Source organism: Xyrauchen texanus, chromosome 3, assembly GCF_025860055.1.
Source record: "Xyrauchen texanus isolate HMW12.3.18 chromosome 3, RBS_HiC_50CHRs, whole genome shotgun sequence".
NCBI lineage: Eukaryota > Metazoa > Chordata > Actinopteri > Cypriniformes > Catostomidae > Xyrauchen > Xyrauchen texanus.
The window spans coordinates 11,389,187-11,416,825 of NC_068278.1; the positions used below are offsets into that span (position 1 = coordinate 11,389,187).

The 27,639-nt window shown below is 35.2% G+C and overlaps 1 protein-coding gene across 1 annotated transcript; it reads right to left on the reverse strand.

Annotated features, from left to right (window-relative positions):
- On the reverse strand, positions 1-26,424 carry wdr36 (WD repeat domain 36). Its single transcript, XM_052102138.1, has 23 exons — positions 26,269-26,424; positions 23,110-23,137; positions 22,855-22,955; positions 22,544-22,661; positions 22,279-22,411; positions 21,454-21,508; positions 21,217-21,349; positions 19,645-19,820; positions 17,431-17,551; positions 17,261-17,326; positions 15,076-15,159; positions 14,741-14,895; positions 12,986-13,100; positions 12,719-12,884; positions 12,165-12,273; positions 11,959-12,038; positions 9,764-9,871; positions 7,680-7,777; positions 7,449-7,594; positions 5,972-6,088; positions 4,539-4,620; positions 4,245-4,432; positions 1-269 (listed from the first exon to the last, which is right to left on the reverse strand). The coding sequence occupies exons 1-23, from the start codon at positions 26,419-26,421 to the stop codon at positions 120-122; spliced, it is 2,682 nt and encodes an 893-aa protein (XP_051958098.1). The 5' UTR covers positions 26,422-26,424; the 3' UTR covers positions 1-119.
- Positions 26,425-27,639: the final 1,215 nt, after the last annotated feature.

The window sequence follows — 27,639 nt, forward strand, 5'->3', positions numbered from 1 at the left end:
CTATATGAAAAATCGCATATACGTTTTGTATACTTTTAATTTCTTAGCAATATAAGGTAATTGTCAAATACAAACATTCTTAGAAAAGCAAATGAAGATTTTGGATGCAGAAAGGCTCTCTAAAGCAGTGCACTCTTGATATATGACAACAGACAAATATTCTGGTTTAAGATTGTCTGCACGGAGATCCACATCTCCTGCAGAAGTTCAGACACTCTCTGTGCCTCCTCCATCAGCTGCGGCTCCTCTGCGATACACCGAAGATGTAGCTGAAATGCAAAGAAGTTCTTAGTAACTAAAAGACCACAAAGCAAAAGTTCTGCATCACTTATCTAATGTCAAACATGCTGAATTGGTGTTTAGATGTAACTGAAATAATTTTTGGGTCATTTAGTGGCTATACACAGATACAAAGCAGCATTTTGTGCAGGACAATGGACCATGAAGGGCAATATTTTCAAATACTTTTGCTGCCATCTGCTGTTTAAAAACCAGACAAATCCAGGACAAATAGGGGTGTAACGGAATTCGATTTTCAAAGTATGATAACTGTCACAAAACATACCATGCTATTATAACTTAATCACTGTATTAAGGTGCAGTGCTAATAATATTAGCAGTTTAATAAAAATAAAAAAGTTAAAGCTAGATTTAGACAAAAAAAGATGTGTTCCCTACTGCAACTTAATTATATTTATAATTATAACTTAATTGCCATATTGTCAAACATTATTTTTGAATTATTATTTAAAGATAGACCATACTTTTTTACTATAAAGTGGAGATTTATAATAAAAAAACAATTTAAATATTGATCTGTTTCTCACCCAAAGCAATTGCATCGCAAGACATAAATAGTTACTTGTATGCTGCCTTTATAGGATTTAAACTTCAAAGTTCTGGTCACCATTAACTTACATTGTATGGACCGTCAGAGCTTAAATATTCCTCTAAAAATCTTTGTTTGAGTTGAGCAGATGTAAGAAAGTCATACACATTTGGGACGACATGAGGATGAGAAAATGTTGAGAGAATTAACATTTTTGGGTGAAATATCCCTTTAAATAGTGCCATATTTTCTTGGGGTTAATTATTATATACTGATTGTACTGTGAGTACACCACTTTACTGGGTTGGAACTGTGCTTCTTGGAAAATTGTTGTTTCTTTCTGAAATATTGTTTTCATTTCATCAGTCTCTTAATAATTTACAGTAAGACATTTCTTGAACTGCAGGCAAGCACGGTCAGTTTGTTGAATATAAAACCCTCATTAGAATGGAGGAATTGTCCATAATTAAAAAAAATTCATGGAGGTCCAGACTTTAAACCCTTCATTCTATATTGTACTTGCCCTTATGAAAGTTTACCATAGTTCTTCCATTGTTTACATATGGCATTTGAAATATTAGGGCCATAATCACATAAGACCATGACTGGCTTCACTTTACCGTGGTTAGTTCGATGTAGCCAGTGTTTCTAAAAACTAAACTATAGTATCAGTTATGAAAAAATAATAGCCTAAACACAATACATAAAATAAAATTATATTCAAATAAAATGAGGAAGTCACAACTTAGAGATTTCTATCATCAAGTTTAAATTATGCTGTGTAAATGTAGCCGATTCGGTCTTCATTTTTACTGATTTGGATTTGAGAAAGTTCAGTAAAAAAAAAAAAATGCAATACAGTGAATACAGTATGAAAAGCATTTGTTTTAAAACCGGGATATAACCTGAAACATTACACCCCTAAGTACAACACTGTGTCCTAACCAGGCGCAAAACAACAACTTTGCACATAAAATAACTTCTGTCCACAATGAATGTGAAAATGCTGCGTGAAGCAACAAAATCACAGCCATTCAGAAGATATTTAATTTTGGCAGTATCCGTTTTGTGAATATAAGCGATGAGAATTCATGGTAATAATATTCATAAAAAATATATTGTCATATTATATTTACATACGTTAATTATGTGTATTAGTAATATGTTGATCAAGATAAATAGGTTTACTTCTATACTTCAGTAATGTACTTTATTTTAAAATATATAGTGCTGTGAAAAAGTATTTACCCCATCCTGATTTCTTCTGTTTGTTTGGATATCTCTAATACTAAATTATTTCACAAATTCTAACAAAATCTAACATAAAACAAAGGCAATCTGAGTAAACATAAAATACAGTTTTTAAATGATAATGTTATTTATTGAAGCAAAAAAGTTGCCCAATACAAACTGGGCCTTTGTGAATAAGTTTTTACCCCCTTAGTTATCTATGAGACTGCATTCATAGTGGGGTTCAGCTGGACTAGACACACCCAGCCCTGATTACTGCCAGCCCTGTTAAATCAAATCAACACCTAAATAGAACTTTTTCAGCAGCATGAATTTGGCTAAAAGAAAATTTGGCACAGTAATGAACATTCCCAGAAGTGGCAGACCTTCCAAAATTCCTCCAAGAGCACAGCGACGACTCATCCAGGAAGTCACAAAAAAGCCAAGGACAACATCCAAGGAACTGCAGGCCTCTCTCGCATCAATAAAGGTCGCTGTTCATGAGTCCACTATCAGAAAGACACTGGCCAAAAATGCCATCCATGGAAGAGTGGTGAGGCGAAAACCACTACTAACCAAGACCCTTACAAAAAAGAGCTCATACGCACACAGATAATTTTCACATGCAAATGACCTTTGCATCAAACCTGCAGCAAATTGTCCATTGTTGCCAAAGGTTCACAACTACCAGTGAAGAGCTGGAAACTTCTAGCAAACATTCGTAGCGAATCATTTGCATGTGAAAATAATGAGAGACAAATTTGTGGCTAGTTTAGATTTTTTGTAAGGGAGAAGAACATTAAGGCTCATCTGATTTTGCCAAAACACACATTGATGATCCTCAAACCTTTTGGGAGAATGTTCTGAGGATTGTTGAGTTGAAAGACGAACTCTTTGGAAGACAGGGGTCCCGTTACATCTGGCATAAATCAAACACAGAATTCCACAAAAAGAATATCATACCTCCGGTCAAGCATGATGGTGGTAGTGTGATGGTGTGGGGATGCTTTGCTGCTTCAGAGCAGGGAGACTTGCAATAATTGAGGAAACATGAATTCGGCTCTCTACCAGAATATACTAAAGAAGAACGTCTGGTCATCAGTCCATGAGTTGAAGCTTAAGTGCAACTGGATTATGCAGCAAGACAATGATCCAAAGCATAGGAGTAAGTCCACCTCTCAATGACTCAAAAGAATTGAATTGCAGTTGTTGCTGCTAAAAGTGTCACAACCAGCTATTAAGTTTATGGGGGCAGTTAGTTTTTCACATGGGTGATATAGGTGTTGGATATATTTTTATTGAAGCAAAAAAGTTATTTAAATGTGAAAACTGTATTTTGTGTTTACTCAGGTTGCCTTTGTTTTATGGTATATCTTGTTTGAAAATCTAAATCAATTTAGCATGAAACACAAAAATAGAAGAAATCAGAAAGGGGGCAAATACTTTTTCACAGCACTGTATATTTTAAAATCAAGTTGTCTACTATAATATTAATTAATGCAATAGTTAACAAGAACTAACAATCTACAATTTGATTCAATATAACATTTAGATTTGGACGCAATTACACTGATTTCAGTATGACGATCTACACGTCAACTGAAGTGAGGAGGAATTTGTTTTTATTGTGTTAAGACTCTGGCCGTCCGCTTCCCATGGATGCAGCATGAGGGAGTTCTGATTGGCTGGAGGCGTAATTGTTTAATTAACTGGATTGGGGGTGTGGAGTATAAAATAGTGCTTCTCCATAGAATCGATGCTCATTGGCACGCTCGCTCGTGGGCTCATTTGCTCTGGTTTCTCCTCATGGGTGAAGCTTCAACTCTTCAAGGAGCCATCGATACAACCCTGGCTTGACAGCTTCCAGCCCATATGATATTTGCTTTTGTTTAACTCCTTGACATTACTGTATTTCTGCTTGTTATATGTTTGTTTGTAATAACATGATATTGTAATTGCACCCTTGAGTTTGTCTCCCATTTGAGTTCTGGTCTGAAACGAGCCAGCCGTAACAATTGCTTAGTGCCATTTTTGATCACACCAACTGCAGCAAGCTCTACAAAAAAAGTCTATGAATATCATGAGTTATGAAGGGCTTTGCTGTTTCTGTTAATAAGTGAAATTCTATAGAAATGTGTAGAACTTTGTGGACAGGGGAACAATTATTTGAAGACTCATACTGTACCTTAAGGAACAATGCTAGGTATGCTTGGGCTAGGTCAAAATCTCTTTTAGACCGAAGAATGCTGATGATCATCTTCAGGAAGCTTTGCATAACTCGGACATCTCCTCCCATATCTGGAGAAAGGGCACGAATTTCTGTTTCAATGGCAGAGGGGCCCAACTCTTTCACCAGCTTCACTGGATCATCATCTATCATGACATAAAATTCAAAAAAAAAAACACATTACGTTTAAAACATATATATATATTTTTTTATAGTAATGTATCATATCATCAAGCAGCATAAAGGACTTACACACACAGCTGTCAAAAGCCTTCTCAAGCTGAAGGTAGAAGGTGGATTTCTGTGCCAACACTCCCAAGTTAACGACTTTAGACTGCGATAAAGAGACAGAATATAATTTTGTTGGATGGGCATTAATGAGATGCCTAACCAAATTAAAGAAATGTTACAGGTTCAATACAAGTTAAATTAACAGCATTTGTGGCATAATGTTGATTATCACAAAAAAACATATTTCGACTCATCCCACCTTTGTTTAAAAAACTAAATGCAAAAATCATGGTTACAGTAAGGCACAACAGAAGTGAATGGGGCCAGTCCATAAACATTAAAATACATACGGTATCAAAAGTATAGTCACAGAATGTAAACATTATATGTGTTAACGTGATTTAAGTGTGATAAAATCGCCTACTAAACTTTTTTGTATTTTCATGACAATGAAACTCTTTAATCCCGGTATTCAAACAGATAAAGTTGGGAAGAAATTGAATCCCACTAAAATCATGTCTTGCAGCTATACTTTTGAAACAGTGTGTTTATGTTATTATATTATATTAGTGTTTATGGACTGGCTCCATTCATTTCCATTGTAAGTCCTTTCCTTTGACCTTTACTGTTATTTTTTAAATAAATGAGGGGCAAGTTGAAATGATTTTTGTGTGGTAATCAATATAATGCCACCAATAGTGTCGTTTGAGCTTTAATTGTATTGATCATTCATTTAACCCTTATATTGTGTTCCGGTCAAAACTGACCGATTAACCTTTTTCTTTCTCCATGAAAACTGTAGTTTATTTCATCCAGTTGAAATCAAATCAAATAATTCTTGAATTCAATAATAAATTCTGAACAACAATTTCATTGGTTTTATTTCACTTTGATACACCTGTGGTGTTGCTGGTCTAAAGTGAACAGTCATTGGAAATGAATGGATTAGACAACAAAGTACAGAAATATTAATTGTTTAAGAGCATCCCAATCCTTTAGATGAGCACATATGTGGATGTGTGAATTTATTTTTTAATTGCGTAATTGTAATTGTTGCCTTTTCAACGATATATAACCCCCCCCCACCCCCCACTAGCCCAGTATATGCTCAGCTCAATTATCAATAGAAAATATAGATTTGTTTTAAATATGTTCAAAAAAGTAGGGTTCCAGCACTTTGTTCTTGAACCCCTAATAATAGTGTTGCTAATGAATGTATCCAAACAGTTTACCCAAACACTCCTACTTCCCTTTCCACCCTGAACTCACAGCATTGGTAATGCCACAATAAATCTGAACCAGAAGTTGACATGTCACACTGCTAAAACAAACAGCAATGTTTTGAGCAAGTGTTTACCCTCTTCAGATAGTCAACACATAGTGTAATATTAGTGCTCTCTGTACATTGAACTCTAAAAGGAAAAATTATTTGAACATTTAAAGAGAGACCTCACCTGGCCCGCTGCAGGTGTTTCGGGGAGAGCAAACCCTGGCACAAGCCCTGGAATGGTGGGAATGAAGAAGGGTGCAGCTTTGGGCACTTTTGGAGGTTCTTTGGCTTTATTCCTTTTCTGTAGATAAAGATTTTAAAAATAGTAGTCTTTCAAAAATATCACAATGTTAAGCACTTCACTGAAGGAGTGCCTTTATCGTAAACAAACATTAAAAATGAAAAGTTTTGCCTTTGTGTCATCTTGGACACTGACACCTGGTGGCTTGGATGCAGCATATTTTAAAATCAATAGTTTCCGGTTTCTGATGCCATTGTAGAAATGTAGTGTACAACTGCTATTCACAGTCAGTCATGTTTACTTTAATCAGTGAGTGAAAGTGTTAAATAACAGGATGGTTACTGAGATTAAGCGAGTAGTTTTCAGCTGGTCACGTGATTCAAACATGGCAGTCCCCATGTGCGGACCCTCTCCATGTAGAATAAAACAGCTTTTATAAGGTTACTGATACGACAGGAGTCTTCATTTTAATGTGAGTGCTCATGAGTTTCTACATATATTGCAAAATAATAATTAGTGTCTTTAGGAGTTAAACTTTTTTAATGAGGGAAAAATGACTGAGTGCACCTTGAACATTTTCATTATCTGAAAACAATTTTTTAAAATTAAAATATTTAGAAAAACAAACTAAAATAAACTACTTTTTGGACTGTTAAGGTTTTTTGCATTGTGACATTATTATCAGCCCACTTAAACACATTTCCCCCCCAATTCTCATTACAGTAATGCATCTGGATGTTTTACTTTTATTATTCCGATTGTTTTCAATTACTGGTATAATTCTCATTAATTCAACGCAGTCATTTTTTTCAGTATTACAGCAGTTGTACAATTAATTTTGTAAACTAAAATAATACAAAAATAAAAGGTAGTAGTAGTAACGGAGCACTACTATGTTAAAATACTTTTTTCACATTGTGTTAATAAAAATATCACAATGACCATTTTTCCACATCGCAGTAATGAGGCTTAGAGGGTCAAATATGCATAATTGTCATTAAAATAATAGCACAATTTAATAGCCCTAAAAATAGGCTTAATGTTCTACATGCAAAATAGAATTTCTCATTTATTTCTTTTGATTTGAGAGCAAAAAAGAACCAGAAAAGTTTCTTGAAAGGCTTTGTGAAAATCACCCAGAACATAAAGAAACAGTTATAAAGTCAAATCAGGTAAATGTGTGCTAAATGAATTTCACAGCATTAGATATATGTAAATATCTCAGTTAAACAAGTTAACTGTAGTAGCCTTAAAAATACTAAAACTAGAAAACACTATATAAAAAAAAAAAAAACGAATAATGAAAAACCAAAAAACAATCAGAGTCAAAATTAGCACAAACAAAAATGAAACAAAAATGAAAGGACAAATTGAAAATAAAACCTTTTAATAACTCTGCACTGAATTCAACAGATCAAACCTTGATGATGTCGAGATGCAGGAGATTCTTCCAGCGTGAATCAGGAAGCAGAGAGAGTGTGACCAGCTGTTCGTCCAGCTGTTCTGGTGATATGTACTCCACCATCTCAGAGCTGTCGTCATCCAAGACTTCCTCCTCTTCAGTATCTGCTCACAAAGAACACAATCAGTAAGATTTAATCCCAGTATATGCACTGTTAAAACTACAATCACTAAAGTAATGTGGTCTCACCTTTACTTGGGCAGGAGCCTGGCAGCATGATCACAGTGGGTTCATAGTCTGCAGGTAGAGGGCGCAATGACACCATACTGCACAGTGTGTTATTGGACCTAGAGACCAATCATGATATTAAAAAGTGAAACATTAAATCAAAGACTCTGTTCAAAATAACATACTACCACCATCATTTTAACACTTCTGCTGTATATAGTAGAGGTCAACCAATAGCGGATTTCACCAATACCTATAACGTAGTTATATAAAGTGGTGAAAAATATAATATTTATACATTTAGAGGCTACAATCCCAAATGCAGTGTATTGTTCGACCAAAAGCCCATTAATAATCAGAAATAAAATTAAGATTTGGTACATAACTCTGGACTTTTAACTATAAACAAGCCTGAAACACAACAGGGATTCTTATTTTTGAAATGACGGAGACTTGGCCCCACTACAATTCCCTGTATTTAAGTATTTACCAAATTAAGCTTTTTATAGGCTATATATAGATTCACCAGATGAAGGGTTTTGATCTGGTTCAATGAACAATAAGGTTTATTATTCACAAGATATGAACAACGAGACAAGATGCATGTGCTGACGGGACACGTTTCCATGTAGTCCATGTGCTTGCTTCAATTTAGATACCTAATTATCTAATCATAATAACAAAATATGCATTGAAGTGAGGATACAAAGATGGATGAATATTGTCAATGATAAAATTTGACTAACATGGAGGAATAATAACAAAAAATATATCTGAAACTATTTGCATCGATTTTTGCAGATAACCTATAGTTCTACAAACAAATTATAGGCACAGATTAACCAGAAAAACCATGATATGGATACTTTTGTCTGACGGATATGAACTGAATGACTATTGAGCGTCAATGGATGTAATGTAGATATGTACCAACAGCTCTAAATCACCAGTGTCTGGCGGGTCCAAAAGAGGGCGCTATGTTGCGCAAAAAGTTTACGCTTAAAATTTTCAAGTCTACGAATACATAAGTCAGGAATATGTGGTATCGTTTGAAAGCTTAGAATCTGAACTTTTCATAGGTATCCATCACTTCATCATTAATGTTACATAAAATAACAAAACAATGCCTGAAAACATTTGCGTTGCAAATGCGCCACCTAGAGGTCATGTGGTAGAAATAATAATACGTTTATAAAAAGTCTTAAATAGAACTTAAATAGACAAGTCATATATCAAATGAAAGCTCTCACTCTCAAGAATGTGAATGTATAGTTTATATATAGTTTATTTTGTTGTCCTAACACCAAAGTTTGAAAGATTTTGAAAAGAATCACCAAGTGAAATATGATTTCTCTAAGACACGTCTCTTTTATGCACCGATCACTGCTGCTATAAGCCCCAAATTTTTCCTCTGTTATTACACTTTATATATCTGCGTTTACCTAAGCCAGTTTTCTAAACCAAACCAATTTGTACTTGTCTGTGAGCTTGCTTGAGTTAATAATCCAATGTTATATCTTAGATGTCCAGAACAAAATAGGCTGTCCAGCAGGAAAAGCATGTTAAACAAATCATCGGAAATATATGTTACTGACTATTGCTGATGAAATGTTATACATCATTGCAAAGATGAGGATTTCAGCTTTCTAATGACACTGATATTGAGCTTCTAGTTCACTGAATGGCTGAGACAATGGATGAAACAATGGGGGTGGTTGCATGAACTGAAAATGCGTTTTTTCTAATCTTCTGGGCTAAATTGCATTTGAGCGCCATCTACATTTCAGATTGGCATTTTTTTGAAGGAAGACGTTTTTTTTTTAAAAGACGTTTTCGAGAGAGATGGAGTGAACAGAACTAGAACTACATGCTTACAAAGCAAGGGAAAAAAATATTCATCATAAGATTGTAATCATATACAAAACATTGTATGAATAATTGGAGTCTTTTTTTTCCCTCACAAGTCAAACAGTAAACATGTTCCGTCATGATCTATAATGATAAGAACTTACTAAAATCTCAACATTTAATGTGCGAAACAACCAATTTAATGAGAATGTCCAAGTCAAAACAAGAGTCACTGTATCTGCAATGAAATCTCTTACCACAAGTAAACACCTAGACCATCGACGTGCGACGAGGCCAGGAAGTTCCCGGTAGGGGACATACTGAGACTGACGGCTGCCGCATCTACCAGGAAACAGTCAACCAAACTGTAAAAAATATAAGAGAAAGTGAAAGGGTGAAAGAAACAAGTGATACTTCATTTGTATTTTTGTCTTGTTTTCCAGGAAAAACATATAAACTTCTTTAAAACAATACACATTTACTTGTATTACTTGAGTATAGATTTAAATTCAAGTTTATTTTTCTAACCAGATAGATTTGTTTAATTTAAGCATTAACCTTACTATATTTTCTTTTAGATTTATGCTTTTATTTGGACACTTAAGCCACATTTAAAATGTATTTCAATTAAATATTGTAACTATATAGCTAAAAAGGTAAGGTTTGTCAAGAACACAAAGGTGCTCTTTAACATCTATAGATGTTTTAGATCATGCTGCTACTAGATTTATTATCAATGTCCCTTAAAGAACTCATCGTTGTATTTATACTCTATTATAAATTGGCCTTATCTACTTAAGAACTCCATTGGTATATATTTATTTACAGAACCTTGTTAGGTTTGACACCAGTTTATTTTCAAGCTACATTGCCACATCATATTGTAATATATTCACCCAGGTCATCCAATTGCACCCTTCTCAATGTTCCAGAAAGAAAAACTGTTTATGGCCATTTTGCTTTTATTTTTGCTGCTCCCAATGACTGGAATAAGTTGCAAAAAATATTTAAAATCAATACTTACACTAGGGGCCCTATTTTAAGAGCGCTAAGAGCAGTCATATGCGCCAAGTCAATGGGGATTGCTAAGAACGTTTGGTATTTTCGTGCAAGTATGCGTTAAGTCTAGGTGCAAGTGGGATGGGTCAAGTGCAATTTAATTCTGAGGTTTTTCCTCTGTTATTACACTCGTCCTATTATATAGTCCATTCCCTGTCAAGCGCAAGCGACATAAACAAAGACGGCAAATTCATAAGAAGTTGGTAGAGTAAATGGACTGTATGCAATGAATTAGAAGAATAGAAATATGGACATACATTAATTTGTGCATTAACTGCATCCTTGTGAAATGTCAGGCATATTTCTATGACAGTGACACGGCCCTTTAATATGCATGGGAAATGTGATTCTTGTCAGGATTTGGATTTACACTGCATTAAATTATTAAGAATGTAAGTATTCTTAACCATTTTCATCTACTGACACACAAATCATGACTTGTACTAACACTGATTGTATTGGCCTTCCGGGTTAGGTTGTGGCTACGGGTCTATTTTGCTTTGGAAAAATTCTATTAATTTATTGAAACACAAAACAAAAATCATACAAAATCCAAACATTTCACGCTCTCCAAAAACACAAATAAGATCATAAACACAATAATGTATAAATTCTTTAAACATTCTGTCAATCTAAGTCAATTATATTTTTATATTTGATCATCCACTGTGTGAAAACCATAAGTCTGACTAGTTAATAAATGATATCGCACACTATTCCAGAACAGTCTGAAGGTCTGTGCTGAGTTTGGTGGATGTAGCTTGAAAGCTCTAGAAGCTAGTGTCAGAAATATTGGCTTAGGATTTTGAAAAAGCTAATTTGTAGAATAAAAAATGTATTTAACTTATTCAAGCCAACATAATTACAGACTCAAATGATTAAAATAATAGATATTTTGGCCTTATTGTTAACTTATGTGTCCTGAAGTGTCCAAATACTCAATTTTAAGAAATTCTTACTGGGAATTAAGAATATATAGACCTATATCTAAAAAAAAAAAAAAAATGCAAACTAATTTTTTGAAAAAGTAGTTTTTTTTTACAATTGGGTCAAAGGGGACTTAATCGGCTGGAGGAAACCCCATTAGACAAACAAAAAAATATCCAATTCACTAAATGTCACAAAGGCCACATTTTTGAGAGATAATAATTATCTTTAAAACTGCTTTCACTGTTTACTTTGAAAAGCAATCTGGGACTAACTAAAGGAAAGGTCATCACCAATATCTTTCAACTAAATAATTACTGCAACGGCTTGGTCTTTCCCTCCTTCAAAAGTCTACATCAGTGGTTTTATGGTTGAACACCAATGATGCAGTCTCACTTACCACGCAACAGCCCTACCTGTGACATGTATGGTACGTTACAATACACAAAGACTTCCAAATGTATACCTGCCAGATGGAAGATCCCATGTTCTAATGGTGCAGTCCATAGACGCTGTAATCAGCCATCGTCCATCTGGGCTAAATGTCTGGACAACAGTATTAAGGACACTTTATAAACACCCCAAAAAAAAGCACATTGTTCCAAACAAACATAGATGTAAATGTCATATGGAATTGTGAAAACTCTTTCCTAATCAAGAAACTTAACTCACCATATCATTGACCTGTCCACGATGTCCAGAGAACCTGCGGACAATTCTCCTCGTCTCCATGTCCAGGATGTGTACTGTAAAATTATCCAGAGCGATGGCGAGCATTCCACTATAAGAAGAGGATCAAACATAAACTGTCAGCCTAACTAGGGCAGCTCAGTACAAATATAAAAATATTCAGCATTTTTCTTCTTTAAACCACGTCTACGGTTATTACAAAAGTTTACTTGCTTAATAAAAAGTGGATTAAATTGTGGACAAATCCACTGTGAATATATCGTAAATATTTGTTATATAATACACACATCCACATCCTCAAAACAAATTTCCCCAATTACAAATTAGGAGTCCCGACATGAAATAATATGTAATTACAGTGAACGATCCTCCCTGCCCATATTTGGATGACTTCCAAATAAATATTTTATTTGACCTCAAGCAATCTTCACCATTACTAGGAATACATAACATTTTTAATCCTATATTTATTTACACCGTGAAGTCTCACTTGCATGTGAAGCAACTCTTTCAAAGCATTGTATTGTCTCCAATACCTGTCTCTATGAAGCAGAGAGGATGCAGGTGCGGCTGTCAGGCTGTTTGTGTGTAAAAGCTCCTTAGACTTAAACTTCCAGATTTTGAGAAGGTGATCTGCTCCCACACTGACAGTCAGCTGGTTCAGCGCATCCACAGAGACCCCTCGCACTGGACCCGCATGTGCTGTAATGCATAAAAAAACGTGCCACTGAGATCTGACTGGAACTTTTACAGCTAATTATGCAAATAGCCCCCTGAAGTTCAATACATGTTTGTTAACTCACCCTTGTCTTCTCCATAATGCCCTCGATGGAGACCTGACTGCATGTTGTACATGTCTATGTGTCCTGAGGACAGTGCAATGACTGCAAAGTTCCCACAGGAGGAGATATCCACAGCCTGCAGAACATATGGTCAATTTAGTTTTAAACCACCCATTATACACATTATGCCCTACAAAAACAAAATGCAGTAAATACACCAACACACTGGTTTTGGAATAGTTCACCCAAAAATGAAAATTCTCCGATCATTTGCTCACCCTCATGCCATCCCAGATGTATAAGACGTTCTTTCTTCTTCAGAACACAAATTAAGATTTTTTTGAAGAATATTTCAACTCTGTAGGCCCATAAAATGCAAGTGAATGGTGACCACATCTTTGAAGCTTCATAAAGCACATAAAGGCAACATAAAAGTAATCCATAAGACTCCGGTGTTTAAAACGATATCTTCTGTAGTGACATGATAGGTGTGGGTGAATGACAGATCAATATTTAAGTTCTTTTTTTTTACTATCAATTCTCCTCCCTGCCCAGTAGGTGGCGATATGCACAAAGAATGCAAAAACAAAGAAGAATGTGAAAGTGGAGATTGATAGTAAAAAAGGCCTTAAACATTAATGTGTTTCTCACTATCATATTGCTTTTGAATATATGGATTTAACAGTATGGATTACTTTTATGCTGCCTTTATTTGCTTTTTTGGAGCTTCAAAATTTTGGTAACCATTCACTTGCATTGTATGGCCCTACAGAGCAGAAATATTCTTCTAAAGATCTTCATTTGTGTTCAGCAGAAGAAAGAAAGTCATACACATCTGGGTTGGCATGAGGGTGAACTATCCCTTTAAAGATGCTCTCAGTATTTATTTATTTTATTCATCTTGGATATACAGTAGGTGTGAGGATACAATATCATTCAAACGCAATAGTTTTCAGTTACCAGTATCATTGTAGAAATTCACTATTTACAGTCAGCCATGATTGTTATAATCCACGAGTGAAAATGTGTGAGTTACTGAGATTAAACGAGAAGTATTTGGCTGGTCATGTGATCCTAAGCAAACAGTCCATCATTAAAAAAGTAAAATTGCTTTATTTTATGTACAGTGTGTGAGATGTGTTAGTTTAATGACACCACCCGTCATATATGAGAATTAACTTGCTGGTAACAATTTGACAAAAACGTCAGTAGACAAGAGCTGGAGGTTCTTGTTGAGGAAATTACTGCAAGGAAATAGTTCTCCATGGGAAGTTCGATAACTATATCAAGTCGAAAAAAAGCGGGCATTGGGAAAGTGTAGCGTGGCTGTCTCCGCAGTGGCCAACACCATTAAGGATGTGGATGGGGTGAAAGAAAGTCTCAGCTTTCTAATGATGTAATATTATGTTTCTATTAACTCCAAAGGTCGCAGAGAGAGAGCGCTATGCAGCACATCCGTTGCAATTTACTGATAACATTTACATGGTTTGAAAGATGAAAATAAAAATAACAAAACTGTCAAAAACTTTGAAACATTCAACGTGAAAAAAAAACGTCATGACAGCCCATTGCGACAACATGTTTGTGTCACATTTGAAACAACAAAGAAAATTCTTTAAACAGCTTACCTTCTATGATTTGTGAGGTTATCCTAACATTAAGATGTTATTTACGAGGATTTTAAAGAATATTTAAGTCCATGGACTTGCCATCCAAGGCTATGACTAGGTTTTCTAGGAGTGTGGGAATATACCGTCACACAAATTACACACTTACGGTTGCATGGACATTGAGGGAGCGGTTCCTGTTGAAGCGTTCTGGCTCCAGCTTGTGAGTGCCAATCGAACCCTTCTGGTAGTTCCATGATGTAGCCAAAAGGAAACCACGGTGGCATGCAATAATGCCATCCCAGTCACTCTGACGAGCAGTTTCTAAATGTGATAAAACAAGGCTTATATGCTTGGCAGCAGCATTCCTTACAGTTATGGCTTTCAGTGAGCAGTTTTCTTTATTTAGTCATTTAATGAGAACTGGTAACATTATACTGGACAGAGAGTCAATACTGGTGATTCATTTATACAGGTAATCGGTTTACAAATGAAATATCAAACCTGAGGCAAAAGTAGTGATGGCTGGAAGTTTTGCCGTGTCATGGTTCACACCTTTCTTCTTCGCTTTCGTTTTGTTGAGGGTGCCTGTGGAATTAATGTAGTTTGTAGTAAAAATAAAAAAACAGTAAAACTTATATAAAATTCAAATAATCTCTCTCTCTCTCTATATCTATACACACACACACACACACACACACACACACACACGTATATTATATATATATAATATATTTAAATATACACAATCCAATATAAATATATGATATTATTAAACGTAATACAACAATATAAAATGTAATACTAAAATCTATTACAAAAGAAAAGTGTTTTTAGTATCGCACTGACAATTGAAGTCTATGGGCAAACATACAGCAGCAAAAAAAATGTAAATAAATAAATAAAAATATAATTGTACTTTTTTTTAAATTTCATTTTTCAAAGTTACAGCCATAACACTTAAAACATATGTGTTAATATGAAAGTTGTGTAATAGAATTACTTCTTTCAATTTCACCTCATGTTATGACTATTTGACACTGAATAACCTGGTGTGAAAGCAGGATTTCCTAAATCATTCACACAAAAAATACTTTCCACAATATGCATATGCGTATAGTAAATTACATAAATTAAAATAAATTACATAAATTCATCCACCGAAAAAGAGTCCCTCTTCCAATGGGACAATATAGGCAACTTTACAGATAATAAACAGTTTTTCCTCAAAGTAATTTTTGTGTAAGCACTTTAACAAAAATACAAGCTTCACATTTCTGCTTTTAAACACTTGACAAATTTCCATTTCCACTTCAATTGCAGGTGTATTAATTAGGGACTTCTCAAAAGAACTTCCAGTAGTAATCGTCAACATGCCTCAGTCAATAGCGCTTAACTCTTTAAGTTCTTTTAAAGATTTAAGTGTTTTTAAAGATTTCCTGTTTCAGTGGCATTCCTAAAATAACTTCCTGTAGTTTGGTATCATTGTAAAGAAAACTTCAAATATTTTAATAATATAAATTATGATATATTCTGAGACTGCTGAAAAATCATTAAAAAAAATACTTTCTGATTTTACATTATATATCTCAGGGTGTAAATAAGGTAGCTCTGAAAAGCATGTCACCTGTACGTGAGTAACAATGTGTTGTTACAACAAAGCAATCAAAAGTTATAAAAAACACATTTATACTCGTGTCCAAAAGACTCTCCAAATAAATTAAACATAGTAACTGTACAAAAGAACTAATAACACATGCAAATACGACAATAACTACGCTCTCTCTCCAAAATATGCAGGCTTGCGTAAAGAGATCTCATTCAGTTCCATTCTGTGTCATTTGAGCCATCATTGAGTCTATGTCATGTACTTGGTGCCATCTCCTGGTGGCCATATGTAATTACAGTGAAGGATCCTCCCTGCCCATATTTGGATGACTTCCACCTCTGGCTGCAGTGATCTTGCAGTGACTCCTAATATGATTGGTTGAGAGTTCTATGACGCTGGACAACGTTCTACATAATTTCAGATAAAGTCATCTGATCCAGGAAAGCTGACGTGTTTTTAGCCAAACAGCACATTATGTGCTGTGTGCACATTGTGTAGATTATCTATCCATCTATACAGCCGATTACATGTATGTAGGCTCGTTTTAAAGATAATCAATGGTACATGATATTTTATGTTCAGTTTACTTTTCGTGAAGTTGTAAGCAAAAACGCGGCATTAAAGCAAAACCTGTTTACATTTAACATTTATGTCAAAGATGGGTTGTATTCTACTCTTTGAGAGCTTTCCAACAACATATGACACATGGCTATTTGATCAGTTTGATGTTTTTACCAATTACAATAATATGTGCAGTGCAATTGTTTTTAAATAAATTATCAAAACAGTTCTGATTTGTCTGCAAATTTCAAAGCACTTGTTCAGTTTTGGTCATAATGCCTACATACATTGTAAAGTAGAGTTTCAAAGCTTTCAAACAATACCAATTCTGTGTTAATCAAGACTGTAGTTAATAATATTTTTATAAATGTTTTCATGGGCCCATCCAAGCTTAAATGGTTAAGATGTATTCAACCTGGAATAGTCTTTTTAAATATATATGGACTGGACTAAAAGAATACACAACTCACAAATGATTAGCTTAAATGCACTAGCAAAAACATTCAAAGATGTTATTACCATGTCCCAAACTCTTGTTGAATCTTTCGTGCACTGTTGAAAAAGACTGCAAGGTCCCATCTTGCCCTGAGGAGAGAAAAGACAATTTCTGTTTGATCAAATACATTTTTCATTATGTGTTCCTGGTTTTCATACCAGACTATTTATGACACAGTCACAGGATGTCATACCTGAGCTAAGAAGGTGCAAGCCACTCTGGTCATGGTGCCGAATCTTTGTTGGTGGGGCGCTGTGACCAATCCGATGTCTTAACAAACGGCCCTCCCCCCCACCAATGTCAAAAATCCACACCTACACCAAAATGTATAAAAACAGCTTTACAACACTTACAAACTGGCATAAAACACATTCAAACATATTCTGTTGCAATAGTTTGCATCTGAATAATTCATATCATACACAGAAGAATGGCTACAGAGTCTTTGAAATCATAAGACACTGGGTCTATTCACTAATAATTGTTCACAAGTAGCATACCTTTTTTGTGCGTTAAAGTTTTCTTGGATTTGGTTGGTGCGCACTCGCATGGATTTGTTATTTGATGATTCAACTCATTATATTTAGTGCCTTTTTTGCATGCGCTTTTTTGAGTTTAGCTGACTTAATTGGATACGCTTTTCTTACAGATGAAAAAGTAATCCGGACTGATTGAATGTAGTTGTAAAACACTTCAGATTAGTTAGTTGAACTTAAATGTGATGTAGTTATAACTACTTCACATTATTTTACTGAAATTAAAGGCTTGCCGCTGTAAAGTTAGTGTTCAGTGCACCTAACTTTAATTGTCAAGTAAACGCTGGAAGTTCTGCACTTCAGGACGGTCACTTCTTGACAGGCACAAGCTACATGCATAACAGTTTGATTAGAAGGCACATAGATGTCAACACTTGATACAAACCTTAGTAATAGTGATACTCAACAAACATCATTTACTGTAACACTGTAGAGTGGAGGAGGGCACAGCTGGTCCCCAATCAGCATGAGGGGGTCATGTGAGGGATAAAGGCGGCCAGTGACGACAGTTCGAGAGAGAGTGAGAGAATAACAGGCAGCTGCTCTGTGTTTTTATGTTTGTGTGTTTTGGTTCAGTTTTATATTAAAACTATTATTTATATTGTCAAGCCGGTTCTCGCCTCATCCTTTCCCTTATACCCCCTTACAATTGCCAAACAAATTATTAATCAACAGTGATGAACAAATCTGCAAATAGCAAATAAAATAAGCCTACAACACTAACCTCGCTTTATTCATGCTGCAATGCATGCTGGGAGCTGGCAAATCTACAAGATGAGAATGTGTTTGTGTGGATCGACTCGTGTCTTTCTAAATTTCAAACTACGTTTAACTTGACAGAGCCACCTAAAAATGCTTTATGACACGAAGATACAAAAGTGAGATGCTCCAAAAGCATCTGTCAGACACATGTGTACATTAACGCGATAGAAAAGACCTTATAGTAAGTCTAACTCGGACAGATTGACAAATTAATTTGCAAAATGGATTGCTGTGGACTGAAATTCTTTTAATTTTATTCTAAGTATTTATTTCTCTCGATCTACCGGTCAATTTTTGTTCCTACCCTCACCTATGGTCATGAAGGCTGGGTCATGACCGAAAGAACTAGGTCGCGTGTACAAGCGGCCGAAATGGGTTTCCTCAGAAGGGTGGCGGGCTTCTCCCTTAGAGATAGGGTGAGGAGCTCAGTCATCCATGAGGGGCTTGGAGTAGAGCCTCTGCTCCTTTGTGTCAAAAGGAGTCAGTTGAGGTGGTTTGGGCATCTGGTAAGGATACCACCTGACCGCCTCCCTAGGGAGGTGTTTCAGGCACGTCCAGCTGGGAGGAGGCCTGGGGAAGACCCAGGATTAGGTGGAGAGAATACATCTCCACACTGGCCTGGGAACGCCTCGGGGTCCCCCAGTCAGAGCTGGTTAATGTGGCTTGGGATAGGGAATTTTGGGGCCTCCTGCTGGAGCTGCTGCCCCCGTGACCGACTTCAGATAAGAAGATGGATGGATGGATAATTATTTAATCAATATATAGAATTATTGTTATTTGAGGGCCTTTCTCAGCAAATATTTAAATATGCAATTAATTAGATTAATCGACATATCATGTAATTAATTTGATTACAATTTTTTATCGATTGACAGGACTTATAAAAACAGTTCTTCTTTACATATTCCATCATTCAAAACTGTGATTTTTTTTTGCATGTGTGTTTTGAATTGGTTCTAAATTGGATCCTCAATTTAGAATAAGTTTAAGCGCAAACTTACTGATCAGACTTGATTTCTGTGTGAAAAACGATTGCGCAAAAGTTTAAACGTACAAATATGTGTATAAGCACAGTTTGTGCATGAGTGTGATGAGCACAGGAAACAAACCCGTATGGCATTGTCTGCTCCGTTGGTAATCAGAAGGGGTTCACTGTGAAGAAATGTGAGTCCAGCGATGGATGTCGTATGAGCATCTCGCATCTGACCGACTATTTTTTTCTCCTCTAAATCCCACAGTCCGATGTGTCCGATGGGACTGCCAGACGCCATCACAGCATGCCCATCTGAACAGCAAGAACCAAATAAGTACAATATGTTCACCACTGTACAGAAAGGTCTGATGAAACAGATAACTCTACAAACAGCATCGATGTTGATAATGACATTGTGTCGATTACCACTGCCAATTACTGTTATCACGATACCAAAATTTCAGTAGTCGGTACCAATACCAGTGAAATTTCATGATTCAAGATACTAATTTTGATACCACAGCAAACATATGCTAATATGTTAATGTGCTATTGAATGCACTTCTTTAGCCTATTTAAAGTTACATTTCAATAATAATAAATAATAAATGAAAAGAAATGTTTTCTTCAAGTGTTTCTCAGTTAAGTTTGTTTTTAAAGGAGTTTTTAAGTAGGACCCAAAGGAAATCTGTTTTATTTTTTCCCAAATCCTTTTTTTTATAAAATTTCTAGAATTCCATGTTTTAAAGTTTAATTTAATTTCATCATCCAAGAGGTATTAATTACATTCTTAAAACTTTTCAAAACATTTAACAATTTTTCAATACATCCATGTATTTAACAAAGCTTTATTCAGTACAACAGCACTCTTGTTTGTGATATATCGCTTAATTATTATTACTATCATCATCACTATTATTATTATTATTATATTACTACAATGAATATTTCATTTTACCATACTGTTGTAGTATATTTCTGTTTCAATTTCTTCGATTTCAGGCATCTAGCTTTTATTTTGAATCATGCTTTTATTTTGACGTGTGGTTTCAATTTCTTCAACTGACAGATAAACAGTTCGCTGGGACCGATCTACTGGTACTGCACAAACACTGGTATCGTGACACTTTTTATTTTAATGCCGACTTTGTAACGAAGTACAAAGCTTTTGACAACACCACAGCCAATAATTTTGACTCATCCCTTAGTTTGCAGAAAAACAAATATTGTGTTACAGTAACGCATATACAATGGAAGTCTATGGGGAAAGACATTCCGAAAGGTTTAAAAAGCAGAAATGTGCAGCTTAAATTTCATTTTTCCATGCAGAAATGTGTTATTTGAGCTGTAAAGTAGTCCAAATCATCTTTTTTTAACGTGGGGCTAATGTTCTAGGCAGATGAACGTCTCTTATGGGTTATGTATATCCTGTGGTGGATTTTGCAATATTGAAAATAGCATAGACAAGGTTTGAAAGCCGTTTTATCACACTAGTCTCGTGTTAACACACATAATCTTTAGGTTTGTGGTTATACTTTCAAAACAAATTAAAGTTGAATGTTTATCACAGTGCACTGTATTGCTCCATAGATTTCCATTGTAAGTGCAATTGTAAACGTAATTATTTTCGGTCATAATGAACGGCATGCCAAACATAAATTGTACTGAACCCAAAACACTTCTTTAACAACATCTGTAATACCATTACCTGTCCTGAAAGATAAAGCTGTGACTGGACCCCAGTCTTGTTGAAACTTCATCAATGTTTCATCAAACTTGATATTGTGAATGATGATCTGCCCAGACGCCAAGCCCACACCCACAACATCCACAGCTGGAGTCTAAAGGGGATACCAGAAACATCAGATACCACTGATCAAAAAAAAAAAGAGAAAAGAAAAAGGGTGCACAGGGCGAAAAATCTGAATGAAGTAACAGTACAAACCTGCTGAAGAACAGTAACAGCAGATGTCCATCCAGAAAATGTGAACAGGAGTTTGCTGGATTGAGGGAAGCACACATTTGTTTTTATGTTTTGTAAATCAAACAACAGGATCTGTCTGCTTAAGTATATGTAAAACTATAGCAATACATATTAAAAGGAATTTAAATACAAGTTAAGCTGTAGCATCTGTGGCATGCTGTTAAGAACCACAAACAATATTTGTAAAAAATTAAAAAAAAACATTTTTTAAAAGTTTGGCACTTGTAATGGAAGTCTTATAGTCTTATATCCAGTGGTTAAATACATGTCTTTTGAAGCGATATTGTAAGTTTGGGTGAGAAACATAAATATTTAAGTCCATTTTTACTAAAGATTCACCTCCCTGCCCAGTAGGTGGCAATTTTCACAAAGATACAAATCACCATAAACAAAAAAAGAAGAATGTAAAAGTGGAGATTTCTAATAAAAAAGGACTTAAATATTGATCTGTTTCTCACCTACACATACCATATTGCTTTTGAAGACATGGATTTAACCTCTGGATTCGTATGGATTACTTTTATGCTGCTTTGTGGACATTCAGATTTCTGGTCACCATTCACTTTCATTGTAAGGACCTACATAGCTGAAATATCCTTCTAAAATGTCTGTTTCTATTCTGCAGAATTTTGGATGGCATGAGGTTGAGTAAATGATGAGATAATTAAAATTTTTGGGTGAACTGTCCCTTCAAATTTCAATGGAATTATGTTTTGATGCCGCCAACATGTCACTGAAGCCACTATAATAACAACAAGTACATTCAGCATTCGTTGAAGTACATACTTTGACTTGACGTTCCATAACTGAAGACTCCCTTGACTGCTTCCAAACAGAATTTTGTTCAGGTAGGTGCTCGGGTGCATCACAGCAGAGACCTCAAATGTCACTTTGTCAAATGAAATCTGCAGGTATGTCTCTGCAGAAACATTGACAGGATGAGGGAAAGAAAGAAAAGAAGCAAATATATCACACACAGTGAAGACGTCCTGAATTTTGCTTAAAATGAATCATTAAAAATGAATAGTAACAATGTTATAAAAAAACCAACCTTCCGACTCAACATCCCAAATAATGACAACATTCTCCTTGTCAACTGAAATGAGATGATCCCCAAAAGGCAAAAGCAAGTGTACTTCAGCTTGATGGCCCGTGTATGTGTGAACAACCTGCATGGTAGAAACAGTCAAATATATTATGATTTCTGCTCATTCTATTTTAAAATAATAAAATAATAATAATAAAGGTAAAGGTAGTAAACTACAATGCAAGTAAGACTTTCTCTAGGGTGCAAGTTTTTAGCATTTGTGAGAGCAAGGTATTCTAACTGCACATATTTTTATGCGCACTTTTATGCATTACCTCTTTGTTTTTTGCAAAAGCAGAAATGACTTTTCCATATGCAGCATAGACGAGCATTCGATCTGCTGCCATGCATGAAATGTCTTCTGGGAGGGCATTACCTGTATGGGACATCAATATTTTTAACCAAACTGTAAAAGAACACTTTCAATCAAAGTTCACTTATTTACAACAGAACTTGTGGGGGAAATAAGAGTGTTGAATCATGAAAATTAACATGCAGAAAATGGGCTGTAATCATTGAAGCCTACTCACTGACTGCAACGATTCCAAGTTTCTTTACCTGCCGACAGAAAAAAGACAGGATTATTTGCTTTTGGACTGAATTTGGTAACGCATGGAAAATTCACTGTCCTCAATAAGTTTTGTAAGTTACCATTATTAAAGGGATAGTTCACCCAAAAATGAAAATTCTCTCATCATTTACTCACCCTCATGCATCCCGGATATGTATGACTTTCTTCTGAACGCAAAGATTTTTAGAAGAATATTTCAGCTCTGTTGGTCCATACAATGCAAGCGAATGGTGACCAAAACCTTTAAGCTTAAAAAGCACATAAATGCAAAATAAAAGTAATCTATATGACTCAAGTGGTTACATTTATGTCTTCTGAAGCGATATGATAAGTGTGGGTGAGAAACAAATAAATATTGAAGTCTTGAAGAAATACTACTCTTAGGAGAGAGGACCGCTTAAGTTAGCTGTTTGAAAGTGGAGATTACTAGTAAAAAAGGACTTAAATATTGATCTGTTTCTCAACCACACTTATCATATCACTTCTGAAGACATAAATGTAACCACTGGAGTCATATGGATTACTTTTATGTGCTTTTTGGAGCTTCAAAAGTTTGGTCACCATTTGCTTGCATTGTAAGGACAGACAGAACTGAAATATTCTTCATAAAATCTTCATTTGTGTTCATCAGAAGAAAGTCATACATATCTGGGATGGCATGAGGGTGAGTAAATGACGAGATCATATTTTTTTGTGAACTATTGCTTTAATATAGTTAATACTTTTTTTATTTTAATAACAGGTGTTATATATGACTATATAAGTTATAATATATTATTATTACTAATAAATTCAATACATTTTCCATGACCCTTTCAAAGCCAGTTTGGATTGCTTGATACAGATTTTCCTTAATTTTGATTCAGACTGATTTATTATCCATTCTGACCCATTTATTGACTCAAGAGTGCTCACAAATAAGGCCATCACTATGGCTTGCAACCTACAAGTAACATAAACTCTATATAAGAACTAAAGACATATATTTAGGCAGAGGAAAAACACTACATGGTTTTTCAGGCCTGGAAATCATAATATTAAAGAACTGACTGATATTTCCAGGTTTTAATGGATGTGGGAACCCTGTCAAAACAGGCAAAAAAAAAGGAAAAACTAGCAAGGCTGCCATGGGGGTCCGTGTACTTGGCGGCCAACGGATTTTCGTTTTGAAAGGAAAAAAACAAAAACGAAAAACGGCCCGTTTCCCAATTACCATTAGTAAATAGGAAAACAAAAAACGGAAAACAACTATTATTCGTTTTTTGTTTTGATATTAAAAAACGGAAAACGAAAAACAATCTCGTTATCCGATTGTACTTGATGTGTTTACAGATGGAACTCGGAAATCAAAATACGTCGTAATCACTGATCTATATAACTGGATTGCTCATAGAATTCTAAACTGCCAGCAGTAGGTGAAGCTACCGGAAGTGCTCTGGCGGCCATCTTACTATTCCCTACCGACAGAGGGCATCGCGGCATGTGCAGCGTTTAACCGCGAAACAACACTCACTTAAGGATGCGGCTAAAGTCCCCACAGGTTGTAATTTATGACTATGTACATAGTAAGCACACATTAGTCGTTATCCCCATGTAAATTGGGCATAACGATCATAATCTTTAATAATCAAATATAAAAACGTAGTATACACACAAGTTCATATACAGTATGTGTGTGTGTGTGTGTGTGTATATGTGTGTGTGTATATATATATATATATATATATATATATATATATATATATATTATACATTAATTAATTTACCTTTACTTAATGGAATTATCCATTTGCATTCATTTCTGGAATATGTACATACCAGCTTGTGAGAATTTAATTATTTCAACAATCCCCTGATCTTTTAAATCATAATTAGAAATAAGTTTATTGACATATGCACACAAGGAATCATACATATTTATTTGTTCAATAACAAAAGCTTCCAAGTACACACAAAACTTGACTTATTGTGGGGATATAGCAGCTGCGTTGGGTTCACAGTTTGGAACGATACGGGGGTTTTCTGAGAGGAGTGTGCGGAGGTGGTGTGCTGAGCAGGGACTTGTCAGGAGCAACTTCTGTCCTGTGAACCCAACGCAGCTGCTATATCCCCATAAGACATCCCATTCTTTCGGTTTTCTAATATAAAACTAGCATATTCATCTAAAAACATTTTTACGTCCGTATCATTCTAACTGTCTATGGTCTCATTGATGTTCAAATGACTTCCGCTCATAGGTGTATCTATGACAACCGCTTACTACTTACGATCGCTTCCGGGTCACGAAAAAATACCAACGCAGAATTAAGGATTACGACGTATTTTGATTTCCGAGTTCCATCTGTAAACACATCAAGGACAATCGGATAACGAGATTGTTTTTCGTTTTCCGTTTTTTAATATCAAAACAAAAAACGAATAATGGGTTGTTTTCCGTTTTTTGTTTTCCTACTTACTAATGGTAATTGGGAAACGGGCCGTTTTTCGTTTTTGTTTTTTTCCTTTCAAAACGAAAATCCGTTGGCCGCCAAGTACACGGACCCATGGGAACACCGCTGTATCATACTACCATAGTACTTTTTATAAGGGTACATTTTCCCAAATATCAGGAATCAGATTTGGCATCTGACAAATCGCCTACATCTAGATAGAAATGCTTCCGATTTAACAAATTAAAATTGCATTCAACAACACTCTCAACAGTATTATGTTAATCGAAATAAATGAATGTGGTAAACATTAAGCCACAAATGCTGTCGGTTGAGCTTAACTTGTATTGAACCCAGAATATTCTTTTAACATGGGATGTGTCCACAAATATTTGGTATTACCATGGTACATGTTCAAATAGCATGGTATTAATATAGTACATTTCTAATATATGTGTGTGTGTGTGTGTGTGTGTGTGTGTGTGTGTGTGTTACTACTGTACCATGATGGCACGTGACAAATAACATATTACCATGGTGCAAATATGAAAATATACACGTGTGGTACTTCCATGGTACATATCCATCTAACACGGTATAGCCATGGTATACATAAAAACAGCTTTTACCATAGAACTATATGAGATATTAAAACAGAGTTGGTTGTCATTAGTTTCATCCGCACTTACATTATAGGTGTGGAAACACTGTCCCACTGCAGTGATCACATAGAACTCTCGGTGTTTCTTATGGAAGCGAACCACGTGCGCCAGATGATTGGAATAAAGTCCCAGCGCTCTGAATCCAGAGAAGATCACGCTCCCTTTCTTTCCCGCAGACATCTCAGCAATGTATTTTCACCCGTGGAGTCTTACACTCATTAACTATATCGTGGCATTTGATTAATATTTAAATGCGTTTCCTGCACATTTCTGTAAAAGCACCCACTGTTGTCAGTGCTACACTAAACGGGGTCCGTAAGGAAACATTATACAACGCGTTCCTGCTAACCCACACCGTGCACATTGTGTCAATGTAAAGTATGTTTTAAAACATTTCAAATTCAATCGATTTTTCTTTATTACAAAAGTACAAGTGGCATTACAGGCATAAATAAAACATTTTTACTGTCATATTCTTTGTGGACAATGGTAATTGGTGTAGCTTTTCATTAAAAAAAACAAAAAAGTAAAGATTAAATTACTGATATATTACTTTTTTTAAATAAGTAGTTGTTTAGTAAATAGTTCAAAATTACATTCAAAACACATTCATGTTGTACACATTGTGCAGAACCAATGCAGTTTCATTATGACAAGTTCTGTAGTATAAAACCACACCAACAACTTAGGAAGTCGAAAGTCGAGCAGTTCTCCAGTGGATATAGGACTGGTGTAGGCCTACTGGAACAAGCCATCTGATGATAAAGAAAATAATTTAGACCTACAGTTGAAGTCAGAAGTTTACATAAACTTAGGTTGAAGTCATTAAAACTTGGAAAAAAAAATTAGCCACTTCATAGATTTGGCAAGTCGTTTATGACATCTAGTTTGTGCATAACACAACTAATATTTCCAACAATTGTTTACAGACATATTGTTTCACTTTTAATTGACTATATCACAATTCCAGTGGGTCAGAAGTTTACATACTCTAAGTTAACTGTCTTGAAGCAGCTTGGAAAATTCCAGAAAATGATGTCTAGCATTTAGACAATTACCCAATTAGCTTCTGATAAGAGGTGTACTGAATTGGAGGTATCTGTTGATGTATTTACATTTTTAAACAATAGTACGCAAGTATAAACACCATGGGACCACACAGCTTTCATACCGCTCAGGAAGTAGACGTATTCTGTCTCCTAGAGTTGAACGTAGTTTGGTGTGAAATGTGCAAATCAATCCCAGAACAACAGCAAAGAACCTTGTGAAGGTGCTGGAGGAAACAGGTTGACAAGTATCTATAGCCACAGTAAAACGAGTCCTATATCGGCATAAACTAAAAGGCTGCTCAGCAAGGAAGAAGCCACTGCTCCAAAGCCACCATAAAAAAGCCAGATT